We start from the raw sequence: 13,512 nt of genomic DNA, 5'->3' as shown, positions 1-13,512 counted from the left end.
TGGTAGGCTTGTTTTGTGATTTATTCCTGGTATTATATTTGCTGATATGATTTTTTCCCATTTTTCCTTTTGACCAGTTATTAGAGCATTGAAAAGAGGTTCTGCTGAGGAAAGGCCTCTCTATTGCTTCTCTCCTTTGACTGCTTTCTGCTTTGTGACATATTTTACTCTGTGCTGGGGAAATGGCTCTGGGCTCATTTTGACCCAGACAGATGTAGAGTATGCTGAGAGTAAGAGATGGGCTAAGGAAAGCTACCTTTCCCAGACGGAAGCAGTCATCATAGATACCAAAAACTCATCTACACGAGTGATTTTGTGTATATACACCCCTCCTGTTCTTAAAAACCTTATTTCCTTGCTTCTATTTCCAGATACATAATGTGTAAAATACCTTCACCCTAGGAATAATTGTCCTATTAAATTACTTTCATCATGAGAAAACTTTTGAAGGAACCAAAAAATGTATGATAGTAATGAATGATGCCTGTTTGCATGAAAGGAAAATCTAGGAATCGGGTATTAGAGCTTTTCTGTTTGTGGATCTGCTAACTGTGTGATACTTTTAAGAATCATGACTGAGAAGTGGATTGACATGAACCAAAATAGAATAATCCCCTATTTTCCCAACATTTTCATCTGGTGAGAATTTTATCAATTTTTTTTTGGGGGGACACAACTTTTGAAGAGAGAAAATGAATTATTTGGGCCATAGTCAAATTATAACATCATTTTTTAGAGTAGCTTCTAACCTATAGGCTTTGATCGTTTTCTTTTAGTCATCCTTGTACTGGATTAGGTATAGGTGGTTTGAATTCTCTTTAGATCATTGATGCCTTTAGATAAGAATCTTTATTTGCATCTATATGGACATTAAGAAGCATAATTTACTCTTTTCTAGAACAGGTATTTGTGTTATAGAGATGTCAGTGTTATGAAAGTAGTCATGTTTTAATTTTTTAAAATTGGCTTAAATAGGTCACTTTAGACAACTGTGTCGAAGTTGGGCGGATTGCCAACACCTACAATCTGACAGAAGTGGATAAATACGTTAACAGTTTCGTTTTGAAGAATTTTCCTGCATTGCTGAGCACCGGGGAGTTCTTGAAACTTCCTTTCGAGCGTCTTGCCTTTGTGCTTTCCAGTAATAGCCTTAAGCACTGCACTGAACTTGAGCTCTTTAAGGCCACCTGTCGTTGGCTTCGCCTGGAAGAGCCTCGGATGGACTTTGCTGCAAAATTAATGAAGAACATACGATTTCCATTGATGACACCACAGGAGCTCATTAATTACGTGCAAACGGTGGATTTCATGAGAACTGACAATACATGCGTGAATTTGCTTTTGGAAGCCAGCAATTACCAAATGATGCCATACATGCAGCCAGTTATGCAGTCAGATAGGACTGCCATTCGGTCTGACACCACTCATTTGGTTACACTAGGAGGAGTGCTGAGGCAGCAGCTGGTTGTCAGTAAGGAATTGCGCATGTATGATGAAAAGGCCCATGAGTGGAAATCGTTAGCCCCCATGGATGCCCCAAGATACCAGCATGGCATTGCCGTCATCGGAAATTTCCTCTATGTCGTTGGTGGACAGAGTAATTATGACACAAAAGGAAAAACGGCGGTCGATACAGTCTTCAGATTTGACCCTCGATACAATAAATGGATGCAGGTTGCATCTTTAAATGAAAAGCGCACCTTCTTCCACCTAAGTGCTCTGAAAGGATATCTGTATGCAGTTGGTGGGCGAAATGCAGCTGGTGAACTGCGTAAGTGTGTGCATTTATATTAAACATAAAGACAAATTTCTCTTTACCCAAAAGTTCTTGTCAAATAATAAAAGAAGTAGTTCTATAAAAATTAAAGACAAAAAATGTAGCTAGGGTTTTATTGTTAAACTATTTTTCTTAGAAAATATGAGAGACTATTTGTATGCCTTATCTGGGCAGACATTGTTGGCCAGGGCACACATTAAATCTTACAAATAAATCAATATGTTGCAAAATATATTTGTGCAGTATATATCTTTTCTTTTTTTTTTTTTTTGAAACAGAGTCTCACTCTGTTGCCCTGGCTAGAGTGCTGTGGTGTCAGCCTAGCTCACAGCAACCTCAAACTCCTGGGCTTAAGCGATCCTCCTGCCTCAGCCTCCTGAGTAGCTGGGACTACAGGCATGCGCCACCATGCCCGGCTAATTTTTTCTATATATATTTTTAGTTGTCCATATAATTTCTTTGTTTTTTTTTAGTAGAGACGGGGTCTCACTCTTGCTCAGGCTGGTCTCGAACTCCTGAGCTCAAACGATCCACCCACCTCAGCCTCCCAGAGTGCTAGGATTACAGGTGTGAGCCACCGCGCCCGACCATGTGCAGTATATATCTTGAAGGTTCATCTACAAAGTACATTTAGATAATTTAAATAGTAATGGAATCTCGGACAGAAGTTTGGAATGTTTCCTCATTTTCCATTTTTTAAAAGCCCACATGATATTTTACTGAACAGGTTAAAATCCTGCCTTACATAAGACTTTTGTTGTTTCTTCTTTTATATAATTTATTACCTATCAGAGGCCACATTGTAAAGATAATTTTCTTTATAGATTAAATGTACAAAGTTCAGTATTATCCGAAGTTTATTTAGTATGAACATTATGATCTGTGACTATTAGTTTTAAAAATCATTCTCTCGGTGAAATACTAGATAGTTTTCTTCACTGTAAACTGATCTGGTAAGCTTTATTTGATGGTCACTTTTTTGTCTTCCTAATTTAAGATTGGTCACAAGTACACTTTAACATATAAATACCTTGACTATATATATTAACCTTAAAAGGTGCCATTTTGTTATTTTAGAGAAAATTAGGATAGTATACCTTTTCCAAAAAGAATGGCAAGAAGACCATATTTTATGTTGTGACTAATATATATGTCATTGCCATTACTGTTTGGCTTTTTTTTTTCACTCCTCTTCTTTTATTCTCTATTATAAATAGAGTTCTTGTTGTTGACCAATGTTCCAGGCTCCATAATGCTGAGGAAGTTTATGGTTCTGATCTTTTGTACCCACAGTTTTTTCCCTTTGTTGTTACAGTGATATTTTTTTCTAAGACTTTCTAGATTGTTGGATTAGATGGCATAATCATAATACATAATACATAGGTTTCCCAATATATTTTAATAATCAGACTTTTAAAAGAATTTGAGGCATTAGTGCTCACGGTGTAGAATTGTCACTTAGGTGCCTTAAGTCAACCCACATGCATTGTTTTCATGCTATTATACTATTTTGAATTTATGATACTTGGAAATATCCAGAAGGTGCAAGCAGTGACTTGGTTGCTTGTTAGAAAAGCCATTTGTGTAAGATAATCTTTAAGAATTCAGAAATTATAGGTCATCAACCATGGCAGTCAGTGGTCATTTTGAAACTTCTCAAAGGAAATAGCTCCATTTTTCAAGAAAGTCAGTGCTTGATTATTGATGTAATCACCTCTGTTAATATGCAGCTACTAAGTTTTCAATATAGTATTCCTAATATTAATTAGAGCCCTTATTCTTTTAGGAGTTTAGAATCTTCAGGCCAATGAAAGTCATTACATAAAACCAAGAAGCTGGAGACTTCTTTTTTCTAACTCTCCTCCCTTTGAGTTCCTCCTATGTTATACCAATCCAGGAATAAGCAATAGACTACCCTGTTGGACAAGTGGTTCATGCACGGGCTTCCTTGCTCATGATCTTCGGAAACCCCCTTCCATCTCTGATTAAAAACAGTCTTCCTCTTTCATTTTGAAAGTGAAAAGGAAGGAATCATACTTTTCCTGAGCTCTTCTCAAATTCATATTAACCATTTGATTATATTTAGGTTTCAAAAATAAAATCCCCAAAGCTTAATCCAAGGATAATAACTTTTTTATTTTCATCTTTTTAAAATTCTTTTTTTTTTTGCTTGTGTGTATGTTGTTTGTTTAGTTTGGATAATGATTTTTTTTAAAGTCCCCCTCTAAATGGTAAATATAGGTCCATTTTTATATTATTTCATGAACTGAATTTTTCAAAAAAATATACATTTGATAATAAAATAGACACAAACACTTCATACCAAGAAGTAACTCCAATCCAATTATAATCCAATTATTTGATATTTCATTCCATTTGAAATGATCTCTTGCAATCTATACGTAACTAAACTTTTGTAGAAAATGATTGCATCCCGTAAAATCAGCATACCCATGAAATACATCCTGTACTAAATATTTTAAGTTAAAATATTTTGGAAATTAAAAAAAAAATATATGTGATTGACTTGTTAAGTGCCCTCAAATTGAGAGTCTTGATTCCAGGAGAACCTTCAGGCCAAAAAGCATGATGACATAAGAGGAAGAAGCAAGAGACTTCATTTTTTCTGACTAACCCCACCCGCTTTGGGTTCTTTCTATGTTATACTCAAACAGGAGCAAGAAGCAGATTGTTTTTGTCTTATCACACTCTGTATTGTTGAAGTAACCAAACTTGATGTAACCTGCCCTGGTTACCCCCGCTCCTAAAGAACAATATCAATGAGTTCTTCTGAATTCTATCCATTAATAATGTTTCTCATTATATAAATAAGTAAAGAATTTGTATCAGTTACCCTTTCCAGTTTTCTTGGGCCTACTTTTTCTTCTATAATAGTAGATTTTGGTTCCAGATGAACTCTTGCCTATATTTCTGAATGTTCCAGCCAGAGACTGAGTTTTTAACTTTTCTCTTGCCCCGCAAGTGTTTTTTTTTTATATAATCCCCCCTTCCACACACAAACATCTGTTATAATAAACATTCCCATCGTAACTGATTACACTGACATATTCATATGCCTATGTAAATAGAGAGGGTAGTGGGAATGGGTGGCAGGAAAAGGAGATTGATGAGAAAGTCATTTAACAATTTAATAGGTTCATTAGTACCAGTACATCATTTATTCTTCATATGCACAGTAACCATTGCCTATATATAATTATAAAAACTGTGGAAATGTTTGTAAGACATTTTAGATCATTTTAATGCATTTGGCCTTTTTGAATCCTTTTATAGAGTGTATGGACCTAAGGAAAAGCTAAGGCCATGGCATATCAAAATAAAAAAAGATCATCAGTATGTATGTGTGTGCATGCGCACATGTGCATGGGCCTGTTTTATTGCTAGAATATAATTCCTTGGAAACTCTGCCTCCTTTGACACTGGTTACAGTGGGAAACTAGGGGAAGCTTAGAGTAGCTGTCACTTAAGTGAAAAAGGAGTCAGTTATTTCTGGCATCCTTCAAAATTATGTCATATAAGAAATCAATCTAACATTGAGGTTTTCTATATTGAAGAATATGACAGCTCAGATATCTTTCACTTCAGTTAAATATTAATAAGTCAAATAATGAAATAACTTATAGAAAACATGTTAGAACTTTTTCAAATGTACAATAAAATCACTAAAATTTATCCAATGTTTCCATATCCTTTAATGGATTTGGGGTTTTCTCGATCACTAACACACATTCTAGGTTTCTGGAGTCTATCCCCCCTCTATGGGAGTCATCACTGTTCAAATGGTTTTCTTCAGGCCTAATCTCTTTACTCATCTCAAAGAAAAGTTAAGTTCCATATCATGTCTTGGGGCCAATTCAGAACTCCCATGGAATCGTCTGAGAAAATAAGAATTTCTGATATATGTGAAATAGCCAGTTGAAGTGTAATTCTTAAATTGGAGAGATTCTCTAACTTAAAAACTAGGCCACCAGACTACTGAAGTTGATTCTGTAGATTAGGGGTCAACAAACTGTCCTTGTAAAGGGCCAGAAGGAATCTATTATATTTCCAGCTTTGTGGGCCATTCAATCTCTGTTACAACTAATCAACTCTGCTGTTGTAGTGTAAAAGCAACCGTTGACTATTCATAAACAAATGGGTGAGGCTGTGCTCCAACAGAGCTTTATTTATGAACACTGAAATTTGAATTTTATATAACTTTCATACATTACAAAATGGTCTTTTAATTCTTTTCCAGCCTTTTAAAAATGTAAAACCATTCATATTTTTATCTTGTGGGCCATACAAAAACAGGCAGTAGACTGGATTTGGCCTATGGGCTGAGGTTTGCTGACGCCTGCTCTAGATTTTCCTAGTTGCCTCCTTAACATTCTCAGCTCTTCTAGACAGTGATGGAAGCACTGCTTTGTGGCTCCAACTCTTTGCTTTGCGTAATCCCTTGCCTTCTCCTCCCATCAGAGTTGTTGGCACTAACCTATATCTGACTGGCTTTTAAATATGGAAAATAGAAATAAGAGCATGTGTATCTACTTTTTAATTAGATGCATTCTATTTTAAAACTAAATACTATTGATTTGACTGATATCAACAGCAGTTCTGCCTGGAGAAAGTCTAAAGATTGACAATAAAGATTAAAAGACTAGAAAAGCTAACGAAGGTAGATTATTTATCTGGAAGAAGAAAAGTTTAGAGATGATGAACTATTGTATAGTTATTGTGTTATTACTGGTTAATAGCCATCTTTCGCTGAGAAACTCCTGTATGAGAAAGTATAGATAAAGTCTTATAACCCCTACTAGGGAAAAATACAATTAACTAACTCCCTGACAGAAAAACAGCATTATCTTTCTATGTAGAAAAATAATAATCATAAAAAGTGAATATTCAAGTTCTAACTCCACTATAAAAAGAATAAGAGGAAACTAGCAGAAACCATATCAGAACAGTTTGAATTAGATGTAAGGAAAAACAGTTATAATCTAGAAATTTCAAAGTTTAATGCAAAGTCCTACATTAAGAAAAATATAAAATGGTAGTCAATCCTGTCTGGTTTCAAATAGATGGAGAAGATGACCTCTGGCAGTCTTTTTAAACCCTTTTCTGGCAGAATGTGTGATTAGATTACTTTATCATAAAATCCTCGTATTAATTACTTTGCTAATGCCAGGTACCAATCAATATACTAGATCCTCTGTTAAGTGGAGAGAGAGAGAGAGAGAGAGAGAAAATAATGTATATTCAGTAGGATTCTGCTTGTCATTTAGGTGAAAGTCATGCCAAAGGCAAATGGAAATGAACATTTAAAAAGACATCCAGTGACTAGACATAGTAAAAAACATTATTGGGACATGTGGCAGTTTAACTTGTTATTAATTGTGGAAATAGTCCTTGTTTAGGGGAAAGATTTTGTGGAATCCTAGTTGATGGAAGAGTTTAGAAGAAACAGAGTTGGTAAAGATCCAGGCCTTAAGCAATGAACAAAGCCAACAAGACAATAGATCAAAATGAGAATATTAAAAGCCTTTGAAATAAGACTAAAAATTCAAAGCTAATGTAAGTGGAAAAAGAAGTCAATAGAGAGATGAGAAGTGGTACAATATAAGTGTGGTTGGAGGAGGAAAAAGTACTTTGCATAGTGAATTTGACGATGAAATGAAATTATTGAACAGAGCAGAAAAGTAATCTGTCTCTTCCCCACCCCCGCTTTGCCTGTGGTCATTTTATTTTTTAAGTAGGAAATCTCATTCAAAGGTTGATTTGTCACTAGGATTGCATTGGTTGCAAGTAGCTAAATCTTATTCCTATGGCTTAATCAAATAGTCCCACTCAGTAGACATCTGCTTACATGTCCCTGCCTAGAACTATAGCATATGGTCAATCAAAGCTTCAAGGGAACTTGCTAAATTGCATTTTCTTTTTAGCTTGGTGCAGTGCTTCCCTGAGCAGTGTTGTGGTTCTGTTAGTAAAACAAAAGTAGGGTCAGGGGAGGCAAGAAATTGGATTAACAATTGGCAGTGTCTTCAATAAATAATATTAACTTTTCAAGTCAATCTAGACTTCATGCTTTTGACCAGAGTCCTTATAACAACCTTTCTGCCTACCATTGGTCTTGACTGTCATTGTTCTGTTCTTGAGGACATAACACACTGATTGAAAGATGTTTAAGTAAGTTGAGGTCACTTCTCCAAAATACTTTATGTTAAAGATGATAAATTTGTTATTGAGAGGAAGTACCCTTAATAAAGATCTAAACTTGGCCGGGCGCGGTGGCTCACGCCTGTAATCCTAGCACTCTGGGAGGCCGAGGCGGGTGGATTGTTTGAGCTCAGGAGTTCGAGACCAGCCTGAGCAAGAGCGAGACCCCGTCTCTACTAAAAATAGAAAAGAAATTATACGGACAGCTAAAAACATATATATATATAGAAAAAATCAGCCGGGCATGGTGGTACATGCCTGTAGTCCCAGCTACTCGGGAGGCTGAGGCAGGAGGATTGCTTGAGCCCAGGAGTTTGAGGTTGCTGTGAGCTAGGCTGACGCCACGGCACTCACTCTAGCCCAGGCAACAAAGACTCTGTCTCAAAAAAAAAAAAAAAAAAAAAAAAGATCTAAACTTTACGTTATGCTCCCCACCATCTTTAGGTAAAGAATAGTACTGGCTCCAAGGGTAATGGGTATATACAAACTATTGGCTTTAAAGTATAAACACAGAGAATTAACGTGTGTCCATTTTGTAGTCTGTTCATGAAGGAAAGCAATAGGCTTCAGAACATAAACAAATTTAAAATTTTGTTTCTTATATACATTAATATTTATTCCTATATGGTGTGTCAACAAGGGGACCCTGAATTGAGGTGTTTTTCCTTTCTTCTGATTTTTCATCTTTTCTTCATGCATTTTTAGAGCAAAGAAATTGGAGAAATGTCAAATTATAAAGGTGTAACAAGATTCCAGAAGAAATTTTAGCAATTTCTGCAATGACAGAAATGTGTTAGACTCTTACATTATCTAGTCTAATGTAACATGTATTAATTGTTCATATTATTAATATAGTCTCAATAATTACTATGAGAACCTCCCCAGGATCTCCCATGTTTAAAATAGATATGCTTCAAATATTTGGATATCATTATTATTGTTCCATTTAAAAGAAAACATTAATTACTAAATTTGAGATTAAAAATCATTTTTTTTGTAACAGCTACAGTGGAATGTTATAATCCAAGAACAAATGAATGGACCTACGTTGCCAAAATGAGTGAGCCCCATTACGGCCATGCTGGAACTGTATATGGAGGAGTGATGTATATTTCAGGTAAACAATAATCATGTGAATACAATATAATAAATAAGCTTTTAACTATATGGTCTTTCCATATAGTGATAATAATAATAATCAAAAAATTGATAATCAAAATATAATTATGTTGATTTTAGAAGGTATTTTTGTATGTACATTTGCATATGAATACCTTGGGCATTCTGTAAGTTTATAAGACTAACAGCAAACCAACCTGATATAAATGTATAACTTAGAAGACATTTATTTTTATTTTTTTCTTATTTTGATGAGTAGCTCCTGCACCACAGAAGACATTTCAAAGTGTTCAGATTCTCCAGTTTGCTTTCTGTTCTCATACTTTGTATTCTCACGAATATCATTCATAGTCTCTATAGCAACAATTAATTCATTTTATTTAGAATGTAGCTAAAGTATATGAGGAAATACATCATTATATAACATATCAGCTCTACTGTGCATAAAACATGTTTCCAGTAGCATAATAATGCATAATAATGTTCATTCTCTCTTTTAGTGTAACCCATAATATGTGTTTCCTTAGCATTATAATGGGGTTCTATTGTGGTGTCTTTGCATAAATAATTCTGTGCTGATTATCTGTATTTTAGGCACATGCAGATATAATTGTGTATTTAAAAATTCTAAAATGGTACAGTTTATTCAGTGTCCTAGTAACAACTTTCATTCTCAAATTGTTGTTCAAACCACTCTTCTGCAGAATTTAGAAAGAAGTCTTACTCTAATGTAATGACCACCTCTGGAATTGACATTTAACTTTGTTAGGCAGATTCTTTTCATTTGGCCCTGACACGGCCTACCTAGGACACTTTTTCCCCGTTTCAAGGCCTGCCAGGGCCAGGTCAGCAGTTACATTATTAGAGAACAAAGGTGTTAAGGTGATGTTTGTCGTCTGATTCTCTGAACACTGCCTTATGAAATTTGTAATCAAGAAGGATCAATGAAAGGCCTGTAGTGTATGATTGACAGGTTTCTGGTGTTAAATTCATGAGCAACTATGGGATGTTTTATATTAAAAGAGCATCCAGGAAATCATATGCTCCACTAATCAATGATTTACACCATCTACTTATTTTATGTGTGTAGCTGCTATACCATGATAATGAGAGCTCCAAATCCTCTAGGGAAAAAAAATGACACCTGAGTTGTTTTAGTGGTGCTTTGGCATAACTGGTATCTATTGCAGAAATGACCTTTCCAATAAAGAGTAGGTTGGGAACTATGGCTGATTTTCAAACTAACTAACACTGTTTTGCTTCCTGTGAATTCTGTAAAGCACAGAAAAATATATAAAAAGTAAATACTATAAATATAAATACATTTAAAATATTTATGTTTTATTTTTTTATATTTAAATTATATAAACATGTGAAAAAGCAGAGGAAAACAGTGATTGCCATCTGGGCACTTGATAGTAGAGTTTTGAATGCTATGGCTGAAGATTACCTTAGTTTTCACCCTTATCTACACAAGATACAGTATGATACTTTCATCATAGAGAGTGATTTATATGTGATCTAAGAATACACTTTGTAGATGATATGGACTCAATAGCTCAGCAACAAACTGCTGCACATATAAAATTCCACACATATTTGGCATTCTAGTCTTTAGCTTCTTAAATATGCATTCTGATAGCAGATGTCATTACCCCACCCTTACTCCGTCCAAAAATAAACAACTCTGACTATTTTTATAAGCTTATACATTTGCACAAGACTTTCAAATTTTTGAAAGCATTTTGGTAAATATTTCACTTCATAGTCGCAATCCTGATGAGATAACTAGAGTAGATATTCCTATTTAGCAAGTGAGGAAATGAGCACTTATAATTTAAAGTGCTGTAGCCCAGTGCTCAGCACTCAGAGGGTACCTACTAAAAAGCAGCCAGGAGTGAATGATGCTTTATAGTTGGGATTTAATGCAGACCCAACTCTAACAGTGGCCAAAATGTATTTTTATTCAGTAAAACCTCTTAAAAACCATGGGTCTCCATTTGAGAAAGTCATTGCAATAAAATAAGCCATTTTTTTGTTCTTTAAGAAGATAAAAGTGTTATTTTCTTTATTTTTAATTCAGAGAAAATATTTACAGAGGGCAGACATTTAGAAGAACAATATTGATAAGCTATAATATGTCATAATATGTGGTTAAAAGCTAATTATCTAAGACAGAGAGCCTTTACTTACTTTTGCATTTTTATAATAATCTATTTACCTCACACCTATTATTTTCATTCTTTAGGAGGAATTACTCATGATACTTTCCAAAAGGAGCTCATGTGCTTCGACCCTGATACTGACAAATGGATCCAGAAGGCGCCGATGACCACTGTCAGAGGTCTGCATTGCATGTGTACAGTGGGAGAAAGGCTCTATGTCATCGGTGGCAATCACTTCAGAGGAACAAGTGATTATGATGATGTCCTAAGCTGCGAATACTACTCACCTATCCTTGACCAGTGGACCCCTATTGCTGCCATGTTAAGAGGGCAGAGTGATGTTGGGGTCGCTGTCTTTGAAAATAAAATCTATGTGGTTGGTGGGTATTCTTGGAATAATCGTTGTATGGTAGAGATAGTGCAGAAATATGATCCAGATAAAGATGAATGGCATAAGGTTTTTGATCTCCCAGAGTCCCTTGGTGGCATTCGAGCTTGCACACTCACCGTTTTTCCACCTGAAGAAACCACACCATCACCTTCTAGAGAGTCCCCTCTTTCTGCACCTTAAGATCATCCCTACAACTAAGATGCTGTAGTTCTATCTTTGCAATGTGTCATGAATTCTCTTCTTCCCCCCCCTTAAGTAGTATATATGTTAGGATTAGCCTCCAGTAATTGATACACATATTGGAAAAAAGACAACATTGATGTTATTCGTGCTGTTTGTTTGGCCTAGAATGTTTATCAAGTGGTAACACAACCATTCTGGAAATGTATCCCATAGAAGCTGATGTTTAACATATGAAAAAAAAGATATTGTCTTTCAAATGTTTCTTCAGTACTTTTTAATGCTGTGTACTGGGTGTAAAGTATTTGTCATCTTGCATTAGTAAGTCCAATAAGCCAACTTGATGGTGGATTATAGTAAATGTACAGCTGTGCTCACTAGGCTTCAAAGTAAAAACTTTTCCTTTCATCTTGACTGTAAGATGTAAAAGGGAGGCAGCCTGTTCCAACAGGAAATAACACACAAAAGGTTGGAAACTCGCATGAGCTACCTCCCTCTTTTCATAAAGTATTTTTGACATATCTGTCAACCCACCTGACTGTGTGGGTGCATTGAGAACATAAAAAGTTTCTTAGACACACAGGAGAAATAGCTGAAATTCACCAATATTAATAAAAAACAGCATGAACCCTCTACTTATAAACAAAGTTTGGGGTTTTTAAAGTGTGTATGAATGCATATACACATACACATATAAAATACAATTTTTAAAAAAATTGAGGTGGCACATCAAATAAATGTGAAATTAAAAAAACTTTTCCAAAAAGCAGCTTCCATTAAAATGGGAATTCAGTATCTACATACTGAATGCACACATGTAGAACTATACTGAATTTAGGTGGATAAGGGCTAGAAATTTTGAGCAACTAAATTTGTCACTTGACCAAATTTTATCTTCAAAAACTGTATTCTACTCCTTCTCCTTTGCTGTTGAAGTAACTTACATATTATATGTATTCTGTATACTCTCAGTTCATAAGGTTATTTAGCACAAAGTGTAGCAGCTTCACCTGGAAAGCTGCTTTTGCTTAATGAAATCAACTTCCATGTTTTATCTTTCTTTGTTCAATAAAAAACATTTAATGTCATTTTGGTCTGAGATATCCCATTATTGACTTGTTTGACTTCCTTTTATTAAATATCTTTTTTTTTTTTTTTTGGTATGGCAAGATTCAGGTGATCAGAACCTAGAGCACTTAGCAGCTTGGACGAGTGAATAGTAATGCCTTTTATTTAAGGAAAAAAGTTTGACCAGATCTAGCCTCATTGGTCAAGCTCATTGCTGGTTGTCTTTGAGGAGTTAGTATGTGGAAGATGCTAATTGACGTTTCTTCAGCCACATGGAAGAACTGCCAGACATGGCAAAACCGTAAGAGTACAGTGCATTTCTGAGTTCAGTTTCCCTGATCTTTGAGAGGATTCATCTTGCCTAAGGAGAAGAAACTTTTGAAAATTACCTCATAGATTTGTCTTGACCTAGGATACTAAAGGAAAAATGTTTTTGTAAAAGATTATTTGAGAATTAGTTGAGGACCATGTTGTAATCTTGCCTACTTTATCTGCAAATGATCAAATTAGATCTGAATCAGAAATTTAGGACAGGCCGGGCGCGGTGGCTCACGCCTGTAATCCTAGCACTCTGGGAGGCAGAGGCAGGTGGATCT

At 35.2% G+C, this 13,512-nt stretch overlaps 1 protein-coding gene across 7 annotated transcripts in view; it reads left to right on the top strand.

Moving 5' to 3' along the window:
* The window catches only part of KLHL13 (kelch like family member 13), a 208,239-nt gene extending 195,303 nt beyond the window's left edge, over positions 1-12,936 (top strand). For all 7 annotated transcript variants that reach the window (XM_045538708.1, XM_045538706.1, XM_045538702.1 and 4 more), the window contains 3 exons: positions 976-1,771; positions 8,997-9,110; positions 11,361-12,936. In XM_045538708.1, coding sequence (XP_045394664.1) covers positions 976-1,771; positions 8,997-9,110; positions 11,361-11,848 — 1,398 coding nt within the window. In that variant the 3' untranslated portion in view covers positions 11,849-12,936. The remainder of the gene's footprint in view (positions 1-975; positions 1,772-8,996; positions 9,111-11,360) is intronic.
* Positions 12,937-13,512: the final 576 nt, after the last annotated feature.

This window comes from Lemur catta, chromosome X (genome assembly GCF_020740605.2).
Source record: "Lemur catta isolate mLemCat1 chromosome X, mLemCat1.pri, whole genome shotgun sequence".
NCBI classification, from domain to species: Eukaryota; Metazoa; Chordata; class Mammalia; order Primates; family Lemuridae; genus Lemur; species Lemur catta.
This window is presented reverse-complemented; position numbering and strand designations above follow the sequence as displayed.